At 40.8% G+C, this 22,500-nt stretch overlaps 1 protein-coding gene across 1 annotated transcript; it reads left to right on the forward strand.

Moving 5' to 3' along the window:
* The first annotated feature begins 17,845 nt into the window (after positions 1-17,845).
* Positions 17,846-18,820, forward strand: LOC138370847 (zinc finger E-box-binding homeobox protein zag-1-like). The gene is made up of 2 exons (XM_069335458.1): positions 17,846-18,141; positions 18,241-18,820. The coding sequence occupies exons 1-2, from the start codon at positions 17,846-17,848 to the stop codon at positions 18,818-18,820; spliced, it is 876 nt and encodes a 291-aa protein (XP_069191559.1).
* The last annotated feature ends 3,680 nt before the right edge of the window (positions 18,821-22,500 follow it).

A 22,500-nucleotide genomic window follows, 5' to 3' on the forward strand; every position in this document is an offset into this window, starting at 1 on the left:
GCGCCCTGTAGTTACCAGTTGCGTTGCTTCTGGGAGTATGGGTTCGAGTCACTTCTGGGGTGTGAGTTTTCATTCGCATATAGTCCTGGGGACCATTCAGGCTTGTTCGCATTTGTGTTCCTCACGTGTGCCCCAAAGAATGAGGTGATTTGGTGAAATGCTATGCCCAAGATTACCATCCGAGTTGCCGTCGGGGAAGTGGCTCAAATAGCCTCGGCAATCACTTCCTTTTGACGGCCGTGATGGTCAAGCGGATTAAGGCGCCCTGTAGTTACCAGTTGCGTTGCTTCTGGGAGTATGGGTTCGAGTCACTTCTGGGGTGTGAGTTTTCATTCGCATATAGTCCTGGGGACCATTCAGGCTTGTTCGCATTTGTGTTCCTCACGTGTGCCCCAAAGAATGAGGTGATTTGGTGAAATGCTATGCCCAAGATTACCATCCGAGTTGCCGTCGGGAAGTGGCTCAAATAGCCTCGGCTATCACTTCCTTTTGACGGCCGTGATGGTCAAGCGGATTAAGGCGCCCTGTAGTTACCAGTTGCGTTGCTTCTGGGAGTATGGGTTCGAGTCACTTCTGGGGTGTGAGTTTTCATTCGCATATAGTCCTGGGGACCATTCAGGCTTGTTCGCATTTGTGTTCCTCACGTGTGCCCCAAAGAATGAGGTGATTTGGTGAAATGCTATGCCCAAGATTACCATCCGAGTTGCCGTCGGGGAAGTGGCTCAAATAGCCTCGGCTATCACTTCCTTTTGACGGCCGTGATGGTCAAGCGGATTAAGGCGCCCTGTAGTTACCAGTTGCGTTGCTTCTGGGAGTATGGGTTCGAGTCACTTCTGGGGTGTGAGTTTTCATTCGCATATAGTCCTGGGGACCATTCAGGCTTGTTCGCATTTGTGTTCCTCACGTGTGCCCCAAAGAATGAGGTGATTTGGTGAAATGCTATGCCCAAGATTACCATCCGAGTTGCCGTCGGGGAAGTGGCTCAAATAGCCTCGGCTATCACTTCCTTTTGACGGCCGTGATGGTCAAGCGGATTAAGGCGCCCTGTAGTTACCAGTTGCGTTGCTTCTGGGAGTATGGGTTCGAGTCACTTCTGGGATATTATTTATATATATATTATTTATATATATATATTATTTATATATAAATATATTATTTATATATAAATATATTATTTATATATAAATATATATATATATAATATATAATATATATACTATTACACTACATTCTTATGTATTACACTAATATATATATATATATATATATATATATATAATATATATATATATATATATATATATATATTATATAATTATTTATATATATATTATATATATAATTATATAGGTCATATGTTTTTGTATTTTTGCTGATTTGTTAGTAAATAATAAAAGAAATATAAATTATTTGATTTTTTTACCCTTAAATTGGTTTTAATATTTAAATTGAAAACACTAATATAATATAAAAAAATATAAGAAAAATAATAATAAATTATAAAATAAAATATAATAAAAATAATATAATATAATATAAAATATAATTTAATTTCAAGAAATTTAACTTTAAACACAAAGATGTGAAAAGGGTTCAGATAAGGCTCAAACCTTTCACAAGAGATTCATATTGGTGTATGAATGGATTATGAATGACTCATGTTAGGAGTGTAAGTTGCCACAACATCTCAAATTAGTGTTAGATACATATGTCTTGGTTATAAGTTTTGGAAACCTATTTAAGTCCACACACAATATCGTATCTGATACGATAAAACAAACGTTTCCAATACTTTCAAATACTTTCCAGATATGTTGTGGCAACCTAAAATTGTTTGCTGGGTTATTGTCTCCCATGTGGGGGGGGGGGGGCAACGTTCACTCCACTCTCTCTCGTCTCCCCCTGTAACGGTTTTAGGCCAAGTAACTCACATCCTACTTCACAGAAACAGGAAAATCTCTGTAATTCTCTCTACAGAGCAATCACAGACTTCTAGCTACTCTCAAGTGATAGTTCTTGACATAAGCTTTCATTCAACACCCAACAAGCATATGTTAATTTGAAAGCTTCAGTTTCTAGAGTGTCTAGCCTACTCTAGAACCTAGGAAAACTAGCTGAGGGATCTAGATCCCCCACACAACCTCCCACCAAAGAATATATTTTCCTGCAAGGAAAATACATTCAAAACACCAGCTAGTTTTTCTGCACACACCTGCCCAACAGGTGTACTAGCTAAACAAGTGTGGAGTGTGAAACTCTGTTTCCTATACATCCTGGCCTGAGGGTCTCTGTGCACTACCACAGGATCACCCTGGTGGTGCTGCCCGACCTTGGAGTGGCAACATGTTCGGCTCCAGCTCTGGTCCTGGCCGGTTCAACACCTCGCAACCATTTCCATCACTGGACCTCCCATTTCCATCCTCGGTCTGTGTCATACTGGACACATGAGCAACACATTGGTGTGGCCTTACTGGTGAAGCACTTCTACACTCCCCTCAGCCTACAAAAGAATTACTGTCAGTCCTCCACCTGACCTAGCAACAAGTTGACACGATCACTCTCACTGTCCAACTGCCCAACACCAGCCGGTCTTGCTCTACCGACTGAACTATCTGGGAAAAAACCCTCTTCTACAAGTACCTATGCTCCCCTACTGAGCCTGGGGTCCCTCCCTTGCTTCTCATAGGTCCCACTACTCTAACAAGGACTCAAGCGAAACTTTTGACATTTGTCAAACTCTCTTGTCTATTTCTCCCCTGGACCTAACTTGGAATGTGATCAGCATTCCCTCTGCAGATCTACTATATCCCTTTACCAAGGCAATCCTTAAAGAACAAAATCATTATGCTGCTGGGGATCTGAACCATGGAAAATCACCAGCCCAAAATGACCCTTGCCATCTTGCATTGGCAGCCTTTCTTCAAAAGGCGATCGATGTATGCATCCATCGAATCGTCTTTCTCAGAACTGCCAAGCTAGGCATCTTTACCTTCATACCTTGTGGCCGGGTTAAGTGCACTAGGGTGGGTTTGTCTTCCCTTCCCTGTGTGAGATTGCCTCCTTGCAATCTGCACTTGAGCCAGCACTGACTTGCTGCGCTCTCACCTTCCGGCTCGAACTCGGCCCTGCTGTCACCTCTGCAAACGGGAGCCTCTGCTCAACCTCTCTAGTGACTACCATGAATTCTTCCTGGGGTTGTACAGTCCCCACTCTGGCAAGAAATTCCATCACCTGTCTAACTACAGATGAATTACTCCCCTTCTCTAAAGAAGTCTACTCGGATCCTACTCTGGTGGCGCGACCTCCCACTAAGATCCTATTGTGTAATAACAACTACACTCCTATGACACCCTTGACAACTACAGTGTCGTCCAATAAGACCTCTCACACTTGAGGTCACTTCTAGAAGCTTCTTCTACCCGCAGGTAGGTGGTGTCTTGCACCTCAGGCAGATCCTGAGTGCACTCTTGCAACCCCTGTTGCATGCTGGCTTAGTGTCCACGACACCTGCTGCTGAGCTGACACCCCTCACCAATGAGTGTGTCAATGTCCACTAGCTAGCAGCCACAAAGAGCCAGACAGATTTCCCCATATCTACCATGAAATACCTCTTACATACTGTGTGTGTGTGGCGTGTGTACCTACGTTGACAACCGTGCACAAAACATACCTCCAACAATACTGTTCCTCAATATTCTGCAACGATATCTTATGTTACTTTAAAAATCAATAAGACTACTCTTCATGGGCTCGAACCCAAGTTGCATAGCCCCACGTTGGGCGCCAGCTGTGAGATTTTTCTCTACGCCTACCTCCCTTAAGAGGTGGACTACAAGTTTAAAGTCTGCTCAAGGCAGGTAAGCATGAGTCCAGTAGAAAAAGGAAAAGCGGGAGCAAACCACCAGGCCTCCACCACCAAGGGTGAAAACCTGTCCACAATAGGCCGCTGGCTCCTCCTAGTTAAACAGGACGTTAAAACTAATAAAGGGTAACCGACGGGTTCACACAATCAAATATTTATATTTGAAGTGGCGCTATGAATTGGAATTCGAATTCCCAAGAACAGCCGCCTTATCAAGATCACATCAACATTTAATAATATGCAGAAATATGGTGCAATAATATGGTTGAAGGGTTGACATCAAAGACTGTTTTCTATAACATAACAATTTATTAATAACAAGAGACTAACTACTACATTACCGAGTTTACATTACGTTAATGTCAATCCAGTGGCACGATAACAAACAGCTAAATAGCAACCCTTGCTGTGAGGCTGCATACTGAACTAACCTGAACACAGGTGTGCCCACTGATGACGCAATATTGCAAATCCAGGAAAAATATCACAGACTAAGTTACACCACAGCGAATGGTTACATTATTGTACATCAAGTGGCATTTGCAACACAGCTATTCAACAGCCCCTCGAGAAGTGACAGCAGGCTCCATCTTGCTGACACTTCGGGCTGACAACATGAACTAACTGAACAAATGAAGGATCCACTGAAACAAAGACACAAGCAGGCAATCAATAGTGTCACGGTTTCCCCTGACAGCTACTATAATCACAAACTTAGGGGTCCTCCCGCCCCCCAGGAGAGACCCACGTAACTAGGCGGAAGTCTAACAGTGACTCCCCCCTATCACAACCCAGTGTGAACACTCTTTGCAACTCCCACTAAGAAGTTGCCCTATTGTAACCCGATACACAGACAGGCAAGGCGGGATTCTGGGACACAGCTCCACAGATCCTAGATGACTCTACTCTCGTCATCAGACGACAACCAAAAGAAATTGCCTGAAGTGATTAATTACGTTAATTGACTGATCGCAGCAGTCAGCAACAAAGTACTACGGTAATCACAAACAATGTTCAAATACTCCGTGTAAACAACAACATCAACACCTGGTGAATTAACTAAGTGGCGATTACTAATTATCTTTAATTAGCTACGAGTGCTTAATCACTCTGTCAGAGACAGAGCTGATCAGTCCAACGAATTACGGAAGCTTAATTACAGCGCAATTGACTCCTATCACAGCAGACCGTCAACCCCTTACGTTAATTACTCAATTAACGACAGCTCGTTAAATCGTTAACACTACGTTAGTCTTCACTTGACGATCCCTCCACTGCGTGAATTTCACTGTGACTGTTGCTTTTACACGTCCCTACTTTAATCTTTAACACTTGTCTCTCTCTTGTTAACAATAACTCAACATATTACACCACACTTGACTCCTTGCAAGTATTCAGTGAGTAATTCTCAATTAAGGTCAAACGGACCACTAATTACATCCCCATTGAGTTACGTTAACTAAGCCTACCCTAACTTGGTAGCTTCTCCACAGTCTGTGTCAAAAAATTACGAGTGAGTGTTAATTACCCTAATTAACCCACTAATTACTAAGCCATTAATTAACTGTCACCAGGACCGATAATTAATCATCCATAAATACGTCTCACTCCGCACTGCCTAAGCAGGTCTCATCAAACACTGTGAATTCACGGGAAAGGAGTTAATTACCCTAATTAACAAGATGTGCCAATAATCCACTGTCCTCAGACAGGATATGGTTAATACAGCGATTTATGCTAGCTCCATGACCTCGCTTTACCGAGTCACTGGAGCTCTCCAATGCTAATTACTCCACTAATTAACATGAGCCACTAATTGCTATACCCCTGAAAGGTAATTAGTCTCGAGCATATTACGTTAACACAAATACTGACAGACTCTGACAGAACCTCTCCCACTACGTGACTTCATGATGAGAAGGCTAATTACATAATTAGCTAGAGTGGTCAATTAATTGTCACATGGACAATTAATTGCTCCCGAGACGTATCTCATTCTCGCTTAACACTGTTTCTCTTATAACAGCCCTCACTCACTCCACAATACTAAGTGTGCACCCCTTATCCAGTAAATTACCCCTTAATTAACTCACTGAATCCTTAAGTCCTCAACATAACTTAAAGAAACAAAGTAACCCCAGCGTTACATAGGTCACACTATAATGGCATGCAACATCATATCAGCACTGCCCACATATGGTTGCAGCTACTGCGACTCGCTAATTACTGTGCCCACACAATAAAACACACGGTTGTGCAACACACACAAGTGTACTAATATTACTGCCCCTCTCCTCTTTTACTTCTTGCACCTGATTGCAAAGGAATACTGTGAACACACACATACCTCAGCCAGGCAATTAACCCATCAATTGCCTGCTCACATTAAGTACTGAGAATTCCCCTGAATAATCCTAGAGGTCCCTTAAACCCTCAACACAGTTCCTGGGGCAATAATATTGTATAAACTGATAACAACACTGCACAAACCTGCAACATAATGATGCCGTCAGCATGTCTCCCATGCTAATGACAACATTAGGCAATCAGTCAGCAATCACCTCTACTGACTTACCACACAACACCGTACATAGACATGCAAATGAACACATAAAAATGGCATTCACATAATCAATGAAAAATTATATCACCAAATAGTCTACCTCTAATGATTATAATTTTACGGTACTCTATGGCATTAATCCAGCCTGAACGATTATATAGAATCGACAGGCTGGATCACTTATATGGTAAATCTCTATACTGACTGGTTACATCCTCTTGTCAGTCTACTAACATACTAACATACAGCGTGGTCCCGTGTATAATCTCTATCTCCAGGTACCGCCCCTATCCGACACCTGGGTTCCACTGACAGCTGCCCCTCAGCTGTTTTCCTAGCCTGGCGAGGCTCTGAGATAACTCTTACCGGGAATGTCCACCGGTACTCATCACACTGTAATAGTACTCCTTTCTACTTTCCCTTATTTTTCCTCATTACCAAAGTTACTACCACACTAGCTGACACACTTAGCTGCTTGCTCCTCATGCGTCGACAAGATGTGGCCCTAGGCTGTCCCGGGAAAGTGGCCAAGGCATGTGGCCACAGCGCCCCTCCCGAGCTGAGAGAGGGGGGTTGGGTGGCCTCGGGTAGGTGGCCTGGGTGGCTTGAGTGGCGCATGACGTCATACCACCCCACTGGCCGGGCTGGCGGGCAGGGTGGTGGATGCCCTCCACCCGCGGGCGGGCGCGCACATGGGTGCCGCCCACAGGAGTACCCACGCGGCTGAGCCTGCCTTGCTCTATCCTGTGGTGACCATGGCCGGCGGCGTCCCCCTTACTGATGCAGCCTGGCGGAATGCAAAGTCCAACATGGGCCTGTAATATCACATACGCGTACACTGCCCAACATCAATTGTCCCTTGCCACTAGACAGGATACTCTCACACCTGTTACACCATGAGGCTTTGCCAGCTTGCCTCATGCGTTCACACAGTCAATTGTCTCTTAGCTTTTTACTGTTTCTTCCGTAAATCCCTGGCCCCAATTCTTTTAATTTGGCCTTGACACAACCCCTGATGGCAGGAGTGCCATCAATCGAGTAATTTGGACGACAGAAGCGATCAACAGGGGGTGGAGGTGGCCGGGTGGTGCCACCTCCACCCAAACACGTCTCGTTTCCCTGGCCGCCCAATTCAAACTAAAGATTTCGCGGGCTAAGGGAACTCTGGATGCCCGTACCTTCTCCCAATAATACCTAGACCAATCAGCTTGAAGCCCGCACTGTTCCTCATGGTGCCTAAACCAATCACCGATGGCCTCGCCGTGCGCGTCCTGTGACGTCACAAGGAGGGGGAGGCCTAGACAGTGGCTTATTGTCTCCCATGTGGGGGGGGAGCAACGTTCACTCCACTCTCTCTCCCCTCCCCCTGTAATGGTTTTAGTCCAAGTAACTCACATCCTACTTCACAGAAACAGGAAAATCTCTGTAATTCTCTCTACAGAGCAATCACAGACTTCTAGCTACTCTCAAGTGATAGTTCTTGACATAAGCTTTCATTCAACACCCAACAAGGATATGTTAATTTGAAAGCTTCAGTTTCTAGAGTGTCTAGCCTACTCTAGAACCTAGGAAAACTAGCTGAGGGATCTAGATCCCTCACATTGTGTGTGTGTGTCTTTATGTGTGTGTGTGTGTGTGTGTGTACTCACCTAGTTGTACTCACCTAGTTGTGTTTGCGGGGGTTGAGCTCTGGCTCTTTGGTCCCGCCTCTCAACCGTCAATCAACAGGTGTACAGATTCATGAGCCTATCGGGCTCTGTCATATCTACACTTGAAACTGTGTATGGAGTCAGCCTCCACCACATCACTTCCTAATGCATTCCATTTGTCAACCACTCTGACACTAAAAAAGTTCTTTCTAATTTCTCTGTGGCTCATTTGGGCACTCAGTTTCCACCTGTGTCCCCTTGTGCGTGTTCCCCTTGTGTTAAATAGACTGTCTTTATCTACCCTATCAATCCCCTTCAGAATCTTGAATGTGGTGATCATGTCCCCCCTAACTCTTCTGTCTTCCAGCGAAGTGAGGTTTAATTCCCGTAGTCTCTCCTCGTAGCTCATACCTCTCAGCTCGGGTACTAGTCTGGTGGCAAACCTTTGAACCTTTTCCAGTTTAGTCTTATCCTTGACTAGATATGGACTCCATGCTGGGGCTGCATACTCCAGGATTGGCCTGACATATGTGGTATACAAAGTTCTGAATGATTCTTTACACAAGTTTCTGAATGCCGTTCGTATGTTGGCCAGCCTGGCATATGCCGCTGATGTTATCCGCTTGATATGTGCTGCAGGAGACAGGTCTGGCGTGATATCAACCCCCAAGTCTTTTTCCTTCTCTGACTCCTGAAGAATTTCCTCTCCCAGATGATACCTTGTATCTGGCCACCTGCTCCCTACACCTATCTTCATTACATTACATTTGGTTGGGTTAAACTCTAACAACCATTTGTTCGACCATTCCTTCAGCTTGTCTAGGTCTTCTTGAAGCCTCAAACAGTCCTCTTCTGTTTTAATCCTTCTCATAATTTTAGCATCGTCCGCAAACATTGAGAGAAATGAATCGATACCCTCCGGGAGATCATTTACATATATCAGAAACAAGATAGGACCGAGTACAGAGCCCTGTGGGACTCCACTGGTGACTTCACGCCAATCGGAGGTCTCACCCCTCACCGTAACTCTCTGCTTCCTATTGCTTAGATACTCCCTTATCCACTGGAGCACCTTACCAGCTACACCTGCCTGTCTCTCCAGCTTATGTACCAGCCTCTTATGCGGTACTGTGTCAAAGGCTTTCCGACAATCCAAGAAAATGCAGTCCGCCCAGCCCTCTCTTTCTTGCTTAATCTGTGTCACCTGATCGTAGAATTCTATCAAGCCTGTAAGGCAAGATTTACCCTCCCTGAATCCATGTTGGCGATTTGTCACGAAGTCCCTTCTCTCCAGATGTGTTACCAGGTTTTTTCTCACGATCTTCTCCATCACCTTGCATGGTATACAAGTCAAGGACACTGTCCTGTAGTTCAGTGCCTCTTGTCTGTCGCCCTTTTTGTATATTGGGACCACATTCGCCGTCTTCCATATTTCTGGTAGGTCTCCCGTCTCTAGTGACTTACTATACACTATGGAGAGTGGCAGGCAAAGTGCCTCTGCACACTCTTTCAGTACCCATGGTGAGATCCCATCTGGACCAACAGCCTTTCTAACATCCAGATCCAGCAGGTGTCTCTTGACCTCCTCTCTCGTAATTTCGAACTCCTCCAAGGCCGCCTGGTTTACCTCCCTTTCTCCTAGCACAGTGACCTCACCCTGTTCTATTGTGAAGACCTCCTGGAACCTCTTGTTGAGTTCCTCACACACCTCTCTGTCATTCTCTGTATACCTGTCCTCGCCTGTTCTAAGTTTCAATACCTGTTCTTTCACTGTTGTTTTCCTTCTGATGTGACTGTGGAGTAGCTTTGGTTCGGTCTTGGCTTTGTTTGCTATATCATTTTCAAAATTTTTCTCTGCTTCTCTTCTCACCCTGACGTACTCATTCCTGGTTCTCTGGTATCTCTCTCTGCTTTCTGGTGTTCTGTTATTCCGGAAGTTCCTCCACGCCTTTTTGTTCAGTTTCTTCGCTTCCATACATGCCCTATTATACCATGGATTCTTCTGTTGCTTCTCGGATTTTTCCCTTTGGGCCGGGATGAACCTGTTTACTGCCTCCTGACACTTTTGGGTAACATAGTCCATCATACCCTGTACAGACTTGTCTCTGAGGTCTGTGTCCCAAGGTATTTCACTTAGGAAACTTCTCATCTGTTCATAATTCCCCTTTCGGTATGCCAGCCTTTTGATTCCTAGTTCTTTTTGGGGGGAGATAAGTCCTAGCTCTACCAGGTACTCAAAGTTCAATACACTGTGGTCACTCATTCCCAAGGGCGCTTCCATCTTAACTTCCCTTATATCCCATTCATTTAGGGTAAATATCAAATCAAGCATTGCTGGTTCATCTTCTCTCATTCTTGTTGGTTCTTTGGTGTGCTGGCTTAGAAAGTTTCTTGTTGCCACGTCCAGCAGCTTAGCTCTCCATGTTTCTGGTCCTCCATGCGGGTCTCTGTTCTTCCAATCTATCTTCCCATGGTTGAAGTCTCCCATAACTTGTAGTCCAGATCCATTCCTGCTAGCAACAGAAGCTGCTCTTTCTATTATGTTAATGGTGGCCATGTTGTTTCTATCATATTCCTGTCTAGGTCGTCTGTCATTTGGTGGTGGATTATATATGACTGCGACTATATTTTTTTTCCCTCCATTTGTTACAGTACCTGCTATGTAGTCACTGAAACCTTCGCAGCCCTGAATATCCATCTCCTCAAAATCCCAGCCTTGTCTTACCAGCAGAGCTACACCACCCCCACCTCTTCCTTCCCTCTCTTTCCTCATAACATAATAGTCCTGTAGGAACACTGCATTTGTTATCGTTTTCGTGATCTTTGTTTCTGTGAGGGCTATTATGTCTGGGTTTTCCTCTAGTACCAGTTCTCCAAGCTCATTTGCTTTATTTGTAATTCCATCTATGTTTGTGTACATCGCTTTGAGGCTCACTTTCTTCTGTCCCTTCTCAAATCGCCTCCTTGGTGAGTGTTCTGCTGGTGGGGGAGGCTGTTCCATGGGTGTGAGGACCTGTGAGGTGGATAACAGGGTCTCAGATGATACTGGGATGAGGGGCGGGGGATCCAGTGTGTGTGTGTGTGTGTGTGTGTGTGTGAGTGTGTGTGTGTGTGTGTGTGTCTTTGTGTGTAAGTGAGTGTGTCTTTGTGTGTGTGTCTGTGTGTGTGTCTTTGTGTATGTGTGTGTAAGTGTGTGTGTCTTTGTGTGTGTGTGTGTCTTTGTGTGTTTTGGGTGTGTGTTTTTCTGTGTTTGAAAGTGAGTTTGTGTGTGTATATGTTTTTGTATAAAAAAAGATGAATAAAAAGGATAAACTTTCAATTAACATACAAATCGAACATATAAATAATGAGAAGTTTAACATTAAAAAAAACCCTGGATTATATTATTTTCCCCTGAGATTTAATCTAACAAGACAATTATTTATAGCTGATAAATTATATTATAATAATAATATCGATGATTCTCATATTACTTTTACTTATCCAAACAATCTTAGCAGAAGACAATTAATATATCATAAAATTTATGACATGTCAGGACTAACAGCTGATAATAAATTTGTCTGATACGAAAGATTTTTCACGCAAATTCAGAATCAAAATATTGTATATGAAGACGATGATCAGGATTTTTAACTTTCAGTTTATTCTAGAACTCATTCCCCTTTTAAATTAGAAAAAACCAATATGATACTTTTTATCAACGAGGTTGTTTATTTAATGTTGTTTCTTTTAGATGGGGTAAGAGATATTACCCAAAGTTTAAAACAAAGTTCATTAAGGGAGTATATTATTAATAATTGTATAAATTATCAAAAAGCATTAAAAGTAAATAAAAAAACTCTTAAAACTATTGATATGTACATTTGTATTGATGATGTGATTAAATATGATGAGCTTATCATTGAGCATCTTATAAGATATTTTGAAAAAGATAAAAATTGGTCAGAAAGAAAACATATATCAATATCCACTGCATGGCATATGCATTGTGAGTTATTGCAAGAATTTACTATTATTACACAAAATAAAAATATTATATCAATACCAAGACTTGCAAAATTTAATTTACAACTTTTACCTGATTATCAAATAACTAAAGTGATAGCTTACCTTCCACAACAAAGCGTTTATAAATCTATTTGGCACAATCAGTACACAAATTATTATATTAATATAAATGGTATTATTATTAAAAAGAGGAAGGCGTTGGATGAGATGGAGGAGGGAGGTTTGGAGGATGTGGAGGATGAAGTGGATCAGGCATTGGAAGATCAAGTGGATCAAGAGATGGAGGAGGTAGTGGAAGAGATTGATGATGATGGAGAGGAAGAGGAGGAATATATTTGTTCAACATACCATGGTGCATGGCTTCGGGCTGGGAGAGTATGATGGAGTCCGGTGGGATGATCGGTGATCATGAGTCTATGTACCGGTTGATTGACCGTTCAGAGCGGGACCAAGGAGCCGTGGCTCAGCCCCCACAAACACAGATAGGTGAGTGCACATGCTCACACTCACCAGCACACACATACACATACACACTCATACAATATTTATTATGTATCTTTAATTTAACCAAGCTGTAGAAAGAGACCAATATATATAAAAACAATTACTTATGCCTAGTGTATAAAAAGAATAAAGTTGCTTCTTGAAGAGAAAGAGGAACAGAGTGACAGTTAAAAATATCAATGCTAAACATAAAATTAATATATCCCTTTTAGAATTTGAAATTAAATTTTCTACTTCTTGTAATTCCAAATCTGCAGTTTGAATGGGATAATGTTTATATTTGGCTTCATTAATTATATAATTACTCATATCTATCACTTTAGAATCTCTATCATAGGTTTTAGAATTAATCTTGTGAGTAATTGCTTGACCAAGGCTGTTTACATCAAACTGACTAAGCAGGCTTAAAATCATCTTGTTCTAAAGAATTTGTGGTAGTTCCATCCATACCAATTATGTTTATACATTGGGGATAAATGCGTATTATTTCATTTATGGCAGATAAATATATCATATCTGGTGTTATTTGTGGTGTGGTTATAGACTGTGGAGGCCCCAATTTAATATATTGTCCAAAGTTTATATCTTGTTCTAACAATTGATTAATTATTTTATGGCGAAGGTTTTCTAATGCAGCATGAGTTATTTCATTATTGTACCCACCAATATTACCTATTGATAAATATAATTCTAATGGTAACAACACTAATCCTACAGATAAAACAAGGGATAAAGACGAAGATCAAACGGATAAAAGCCGTATTGAAAATTGAATTCTCATTTCAACCATAGATGATCGAATGATCATCGGCAAAAGTTGAATAATCATTTGTTGAGATGAAGCTTCTACCATAATTACAGATAATAATTCTTGAAGAGCATCATGGAGAATGTTTTCGGAAAAATATTTTAACAGTCTTGAAATTATCTTAGGCACTCGAGTTGTAACTTCAATTTCGGTTATAGTAATAGCCTCATCTTTTATTAATGATAATAAATCGGAAAACTCTGATTCTATACGTGTTATTATAACATCTATAAAATTAGTAGTAGTATAATGTTTAATAAATGATACATTTTCGGAGGATACTACTATATCCGCTTCGTCAACAAATTGTTATTTTTCGAGTATTGACTATGGAACAACTGTTTCAATATAACCTCGGTCAACATCCATATAATTTTGTTTGTTTAATTTATCCATAAGAATCATACTCATTCCTGCTGCCGGATTAAGTAAGTCCACTAATTCACCATCGGTTAATTGGTTGATAACTTGATTGCCAAATATAAAACCTAATATCTGGCGGTGGACATGGCTATGGCATTGATCTGACTGGCTATCATAGTATTTATGAAAGAATTTGCAATAGATGGAGTTAAAGTTTATATTCTGTTGCTGAATATTCCATGTCAATGGTGGAGCATCGATTAAGCCAGCAACAGCTTTTCTCAGTTGATATGTATTTGTATTCTTGGCATAGGCAATGGGGTTCTTTTGATAAGATTGTAAATCGTTTTCATTAGAAGGACTCCATCAACTTGAAGGTCTTGGAGCCAATGTTTTAAGGGCAGACAACTGTACACCACAATAATTTTCGATAGATTCCTTGACATTAATCGACCAAGTTTCAATGGGAATAGGTTTCGAGAAATAATGATTGTCTGTTTCTGTATTGTTTAGAATAGATTTTAAATCATTACGAAATCTTTCTTGAAGAAATTCAAGGACCTCATTATAAGCAGCATAACATGCTTCACTACAGGCATATTCACGTTCGTTTATTAAAATAGCTGATCCAGATCCGGGCTGACAAGCAGTTTTTACATCATAATAACATTTTAGCATGTTACAACCTAGCGTTGTGAATTTAACTTCAAAGTCGTTAGGATTTTCATCTAAGAAAGCTTTGGGGAAATTGGGAGGAATATTTTTCCATGGTATATTCTGAATGATAATATTTTTAAAATACTTACTTCCATTTCTTTGTTGAAGAATCTCCATTGTTTTTCGTTGTGATATACGATGTACTATGTAAGTTGCAATTGCAATATCAGAGACAGTAACAGTTTTCATTATGAAATTGTTAAGAGTATTTATTAATTTTTTTAATATTCATCAATATAATAAAGAAATTTGAGGATTCATTTACCAGAATGCTGAGAGGAATCATGGTGGAAGCTGGAGTAAATGGTGAAGCTGAAAGTTGGAATAGTGGTGGTGGTGGTGGTGGTGGTGGTGAAGAATATGGGTGTCATCGAAATGATTATTATTATCAACCAACCATTCCACAAATACCATTGCAAACAACTCAATTTATGATTGTACCTTATTATATGACTTCAGTGCCACATTCAATTTATGTAATTCCACCTTCTTCATGTTACGTTTCTGATTTTCCTTCAAAATATTTTTATCAATTACCACCACCACCACCGCCACCACCACTACCACCACCACAACAACAACCACCACTACCACAATCATCAGAAATTTATTCCCATTCCAGTGTTGAAGTTCAATATGAAATTTCCTATTTAGAAAAGGAAAAAGAAAATTTAAAATCATGGAAAATTTTACGAAATATTGATGGACATATAACAGAGGTCCCCTGGGGTATATCCTTCTTATACATTGCATATGAATATGGTGGGTTACCTCGAGAATTATTTATGAAATATGTTAATGAATGTTGCAATGGTAGTTAAACATTTTCTTGGCAAATAAGCTCCGTGAGTAAATATTGTATATTATTACATCAATGCACCATACACCACACCACCCATTAGTGTACTCATATGTCGCTATTTGATCACCATTATCAATGGGCCTAACATTATTATTAATAATAAAATTAAAAGTATAACCCAGCCAATATTTTTAATTGATTTCAATATAAACTGCCATATATCAGATTGCCCAATGCCTTGAATCACTTCGCCAATACCATCTCCTAAAATTTCGGCAATATTTCTTAAAATTGTTCCCTGTTCACATTTATATATATAAAATATTTCTTTATTTTCTAAATTAGAAATAGGTTCATAACCCTGGACAAATTGTGAAAGATAATTGTAGTTATGGGGACAACATATTCCCTTACAGCCCAAATTTAATATGTTTTGGGTTTCTGCAGAATTTGGAATATCAAATTGACAGTTCCAGACTTTTTTATTGAACAATGGATGAGTATTATCATTTAGTATGTCATAGTTAATATAATCAACCCGATTGATAGGGAATTTACAAAATCTGGTCAAATATACTTCTTTTTTTAGGGAATGTCCTTTTCCAACATGGTATCTAAAACAACCACTGTTCTTCCGATTGTATTTGTTCAAATATTCAAGAAAAGCAACACCTACACCTAATAATATCGCAGATTTCAATATCAAACTTTTATGTTTACCAGCCCATTTGGTCATAGTGTTAAAAATTTTAGTTAATTTGGAATCAGTTGGTGAAGGATTACTTTCTAAATATTCAAGAAATTGAGTTTCGTTTTCAAACCCAAGATCTTGGGCAAGTTTATTTACATTGTTAATGTGTTCTTCATAGAGTTTAAATGGGTATTTTTTTAACATATGTTGTTTAAGAGCTTTGTTTTCTATAATATTTAGAATAGGGGATTCTACATCACCATGCAAAATGTTTTTCATAATTTTATTAAAATCATTTTGGGATTTAAAATTTAGGTTTTCATTGATAGAATAAATAAAAGATTTGGCTGGGTGATGAAGATTTGACAATTTAATGTTTTCTGTCAAATCTGTCAGATACTTATTTGTATTTAAAAAAGATTTATTTTCATCAACCAAACTTTGGGTGATGTGAATAAAAGGCTGAAGACCATGGTCAATTTCTTTTATCATCAATTCTGTCATCGAGCTATTCTTTCTGTTTTAAATAAGTATTAAAAAAGAGTTAACCTTACTGTTTTAAAAGAATTAAGTGTTTGATATGTGAGTCGTGGTAGCTGTGCGGCCGGTCTGTTGTGATTGGCTTGATGGAGCACCAATCACGGGTGAAGTGGGCGGAGCCAACGAGAGGATTTCCAGTCCCATTCCCCTTTTTAATTCTACTAACCCCAAAGGTTTTAGTGAGTAAATGTCCTCCATTGTACAAGGTGAATGCATGCTTGTCAAAACTGTATGTGGCAAAGACCCCGATCCCCTTCACATATTAAACATATGGAATGGTATCCGTATGGATAATTCCCTTCCCCAAATTAGTATGTCATTGTTCACTCTGAACAAAATTGACTCAGATGAGTTTTCCTTAACTCAATCTACCCCAGACCTTTCCCCCCCAAAAAAAATCACCTTCCCTCCATCTTGTAAACCCATTCACAGTTCCAAAACTGACACATTTTTTCAATTCAACCATTGATCAAAAAGACCTCATCAGATGATAATGATCTTAACACACCCTCCAAGAAAAGAAATAAGAATTGGCAGAAGAAGGATTGGCAGAAGGATAGGGAGAAGAAGGATATGAAGCATCAGGTCTATAAGATAATATTCAAAAGTATTTTTCACCTTTCAAATATTGCCAGCCGAAGTGGGTTTGGAGTGAACCGTGACGACGAAGATTCATCTGAGAAATGAAGATTCCTCCTCGGAATCCTCCGACGAGGGGCTCCTCTCATTGATCAAGTAAGTAATGACATTTCCCATAAATATTGGTGTTGGCGTTATGGTGTGTTAACTCAACGGCTCCCTGAAGTCCATTGGGCCAAATATTATATACGAGTATCGGATAACATAATACTCGCCGGAGCTTCGAGACCTGAGCTCTTCGTCGCTGGCCACTAGATTGTCCTCAAGGAATAAAAAGGATGTGATAGCTCCTTACTCCCTGAGTCTACCTCGTAGTTCACACCCAGTGACAACATGTGTTTAAACCCTTGAAGAAATCCATTCAGTATAGTGAGTGAAGTCGTATTCTCGTCGTTCCTTCTTAAGGGTTAGAGTATTATTTTTTTTTATTTTTTTTTGTGTGTGTAATTTTCGTAATTTTTGTGATCAATAATTGTCTAAAATTGAATTTTATGGAATGCCTAGGGATGTAAAAATTACAATGTAAAATTTACCAGCAATGAATATTGTTTCTCAATGATCATAGGATTCATTTTTTTTTTCTTTTTTATAGTTTGGATGTCTATAGACTAATTTAATAATGGTCTGATGTAACAACCTTTATCCCTAAAAAAATTTCAGGACCCCAGTACTAAGCGGCTCATCAATCATCTGAACATGGCGCATGTTGGACCTGACACACAGCCCTCTTCCAACCCAGACCAGAAAATCCCACCACAAAGAAACTGTCACTCGGGCAGTTGTCTAGAGGCTGGGTTTGTGCCCCGGGGCAGTGACAATGGACAACAGCAACCAACTCAACATAACATTTCTCAGTCCCAACATAGTCAAGGGCGCATCAAAGATGTCGCTGGTGGAGGCCATGAAGGCATGGACGATGGGGCCATGGGCGAGACGAAGGGACAAAAAGTGTGTGAATGTGGCACTGTGGGGGGAGAGGCTCTCGTCTCCTGGTGATGCCCACATCAACACACTCTTGCCTGGTTAGATGAACAATCCCATCAACAACAAAAACTACAGCAACCACCTCAACATAACATTTTGGGGAGTAGGGATGATGAAAGAGATACAGATTCTGCCCAGACCACTAGTAATGGAAAGAAGGTTCGTTCTCCACGTTTCAGTGACTATTGTGAGGGTCAGTCAGCTCCATCCAACACTCAGGCTAATCCCAAGGTTGTAAGCATTGACTCGTCGTTTTACCCGTCCCTGTTGGCACCCCCCGGTTTAGCCTACTACCCTCCTCTTAACAATGGTCATGCAATGAGAGCAAATGGAAATGAGGTTGATGATGTAAAACCGATCGATCTCTCCCTTAAATCTAAACCATCAGCATCGCCAAAACTAACCTCTGTATATATTGAAGAGTTGAAATGTAAGTTGGCACTGATTCGCCATTTGGGGGTATTAAATCCACAATCGTTCCTTGCCCAACACAAATACAATTATTCAGACGAACGCAGATTCACATGTGATATTTGCCCAAAAGCATTTAAGCGAAAAGAAGCCTTAACAGAACACCGTCGACTACATACAGGGGAGAAGCCTTTTGAATGTGACAAGTGTTTCAAGAGGTTCTCTTACAGGGGTTCCCATTATAGACATACACATACACTGTCCAATGTTGGGTAAATTGTGATTTGATTTTTGATTGTTGCCGCCGAAGGCGGCTAGTTTATTGTGCACCCCATACTCATCCTGTGAGCGGTAGCGCAAAAGCATTACAGAGGTCACAAAAGGTCTTTATCAGACCTCATCAGAAAGTGGGGAGCTTCTGTTTATTATTAGTCCTCACAATACACTACTTGTTTCTGAATCTCATATGTCGTTCATCTACTGGAAGCAAAATGTGGGTACAGTGCAAGGATTTCAGGTAATTTATCCATGGTAATAATTTAATAATTTAATAATAATAATATTATCCATGGTAATAATTTATCCATGGTTGCCATATCATACAGAGTGAGCTTAGATTTATCTCTAAAAGGCTCAATTTTACAACAATCCAAGATATAGTGTTCGAGTGTGTGTCCCTGCCTATGTCCACACACTTTACACTTTACTTCATCTAGATCCCTATACAAGCCGAACTGCCAGAGATACTTGTAGCCAAATCTTATACGAGCTGTGACATCTGTTAGTCTACTGACTTTGTTACTTGCCCCATACACATGTTTTACTTCACACATTTCATTGTGATGAACAATGGACCTGCTAGTTCCAGTTTGCACTGTTCTACTTTCTTCAAGTCCATCCAGGAGTTCTCGTCTAATGACACTTTTAAGGGACCTATTTGATAACTCAAGATTCCGTTCAATACTGTCTTTATTTACTGCAGCCTTAGCAAGGGCGTCAACTTTGTCATGTTCCTGCATGCCAATGTGAGAAGGAATCCACAACATTTTTATATTTACCCTCTTGCTAAGTATTCTTATATATCTACGTCTAGCTTCCAAGACAAGCACGTTATTACTTGATTGCAAACTGTTTATTGCTCGTAGTGAAGATAGGGAGTCAGAAATAATTAAGCTGTCTACTTCAGTGTTGTCAATAATTTCGAGTGCTACCAGTATTGCTACCAACTCGGCTTGCATTGTGGACGCCCAGTTACTAATTCGGATATTTCTTTCAATTGTGCTGCCATTGGGCTGATGAGCAATAACAGCACTTCCTGCCCTCCCTGTAGCTGTATTGAGTGATCCGTCAGTGTATATGGTCTGTGCAATGTTGTTTTCAGCTTGTATATTGTGAATGTGTTCTATGGTGCTTAATTTAGCAGCAAGCTGAGCATGAGGGTTGCTTGTGATTAGTTTCTTGGTGGGGTATGCAGGGGTCAGGATGTCAAAAGGTACTATCTGCCAGGGTGGAAGGAAGTGCTGTACTCTTTCATCTGTATATACATCGTGCAGTCCCATCATTTTTATATGAGTGGCAGTTCTTTGAATCCATTTAGACTCGCTAGTTCCATTTCGTATGTGTTCTAACAGTGCAACTGACACAATGTTGTTTTTGTTATCACGCAGCAGCTTTAGTCCCATCATAAGATTAATTTCAAATATTCTATCTCGAATGCTAAGTATATTTAATTCTTTCCGCATGTTGAGAACTTTGGTAGTTATAGGACAGCCAAGTATAATTCTGAGTGCTTCATTTTGCATTTTTTCCAGTCTATCAATACTTTTGCCATTCTGCAGGACCAAAGCTGGTGCATGATAGTCTATCAGAGACCTTTATACGCTAAATACATCATTCTTGCTATTCTAATATTAACACCATATTTCGGGCTGTACCCCACTACAGTTCTGAGAGCCTTGAGTCTGTCTCTACATTGTTGATGTAACTTATTGACTGCAGTTGAGGTACAAGGGACAGAGACTCCAAGGTATTTGAAAGAAGAGACATAGTCTATTGGTATGTCCCATCACTTAACCTGTTTTCACTAATTGTAATATTTTTGGTATAAAAATTAGTATTTGCAAACTCAAAATATATGCAATGAGTCCTAAATCAGGCTTAAAATATAAGATCAACGAAAAATGTTTTTTTAATACAAATTATAAAAATCAATGTGTTTTCATAATAATTATCCCATTGGAAACTGGAAACAATTTCAATATTGAAGGGTTGGTTAGGTACTGTCACTAAAAGTACAACAGACTCAAAAGCTACACGAAAAACAACGTAGAAATATATCACCATCGGAATCTTTCATTCAACAACAGAGATAGTAGTAACAGAAGGTTTGCCCTCGGCAATCCCAAAAGGAATTAATCCATAGGGAAAATATCAGTTTGGTTATAAAATATGGTTACAGATTCATTCATTAAAATGGGGGATTGGTAAACCCCGCCGGAAGAGAATGGATCTTCTGCCTGAAGCAACCAACGTGTGAATACTCCTCCCAATCTTGCAGTAACCACCTTGAAGTCACAAAGTCCAGGTAAAAAAAAAAAAAAAAAAAAAAAAAAGAGTGTCCAACAACTGAACAAGAAATATCCCCCATATATGATAGCTGCGACCTCATAATACTAAATAAAATTTATTTCGTGTCATCTCATTGGTGGCTTAATCCTAATCAATCCATCTAGTCAGTCAAAAACATACACTCAGTCAAGTGAGTAGCTTAATTGTTAGTCAGATTAATTAATTACATAATACAGCATGATGGGTCAGACTCTTATAATCAGTGTAAATTTTGATGAACTCCTGTCTCAGAGACAATAAATAGACGAGGGCAATTTCGGTATTGTATGGCGCATTCCCTGGGGGAAACAATATGAAATTTTGAAGACAATGAAGAGTGGCTGGGGTGTTGTGGGTAGTGTGGGTGTGGCTGGTGGGTGTGTCTGGGGTGTTGTGGGTAGTGTGGGTGTGGCTGGTGTTTAGCTAGTGTATGTAGCTAGCTGTTGGGTGTAGCTAGTGTGTGTAGCTGTTGGGTGTGGCTTGTGTGTGTGGCTGGTATGTGTGGGTGGTGGGTGTAGCTAGTAGGTGTGGCTGGTGGGTTTAGCTGGTGGGTGTGGCTGGTGGGTGCAGCTTGTGGGTTTAGCTGGTGTGTGTAGCTGGTCATGCGGCCAGTGGGGCGAGGGTCACCAATGGTCGGTGGGGGTCAACGCCATGGAAAGTGTTCTATGTTGCTTTTATTTGACAGAATAAACAAAATGTCAAAACTAATAAACTTTGTAGAAAATCTAACAAAATTCAAAAGTATATAATAATTTGAAACATTACGAACACAGTGAGGTACCACCAGAGGCATGTGGAGGCTCATTTATTCTCAGTCTGCATCCTTCTGGAACCCAGTGCATTAAACCTCCACACCCACACCCACAACCACCACCCACACCCACATTACACCCACATCACAACCACACCCACTACAGCCACACCAACCTACCACACCCACTCCAGCCAACCACATCCACACCAGCCAATCACACCCACTAGACCCACACCAACCTACCACAAGCCAACCACACCCACACTAGCCAACCCCACCCACACAAAACCCTCAACCCACAACGCCCACACCCACACCCACCACCCACATCACACCCACATCACATACCACACCCACTACAGCCACACCAACCTACTACACCCACTCCAGCCAACCACATCCACACCAGCCAATCACACCCACTACACCCACACCAACCTACCACAAGCCAACCACACCCACACTAGCCAACCCCACCCACACAAAACCCTCAACCCACAACACCCACACCAGCCAACCACACCCACCACCCACACCCACATCACATACCACACCCACTACAGCCACACCAACCTAACACACCCACTCCAGCCAA

The sequence above is a fragment of the Procambarus clarkii genome, chromosome 33 (assembly GCF_040958095.1).
Source record: "Procambarus clarkii isolate CNS0578487 chromosome 33, FALCON_Pclarkii_2.0, whole genome shotgun sequence".
Taxonomy (NCBI): Eukaryota; Metazoa; Arthropoda; class Malacostraca; order Decapoda; family Cambaridae; genus Procambarus; species Procambarus clarkii.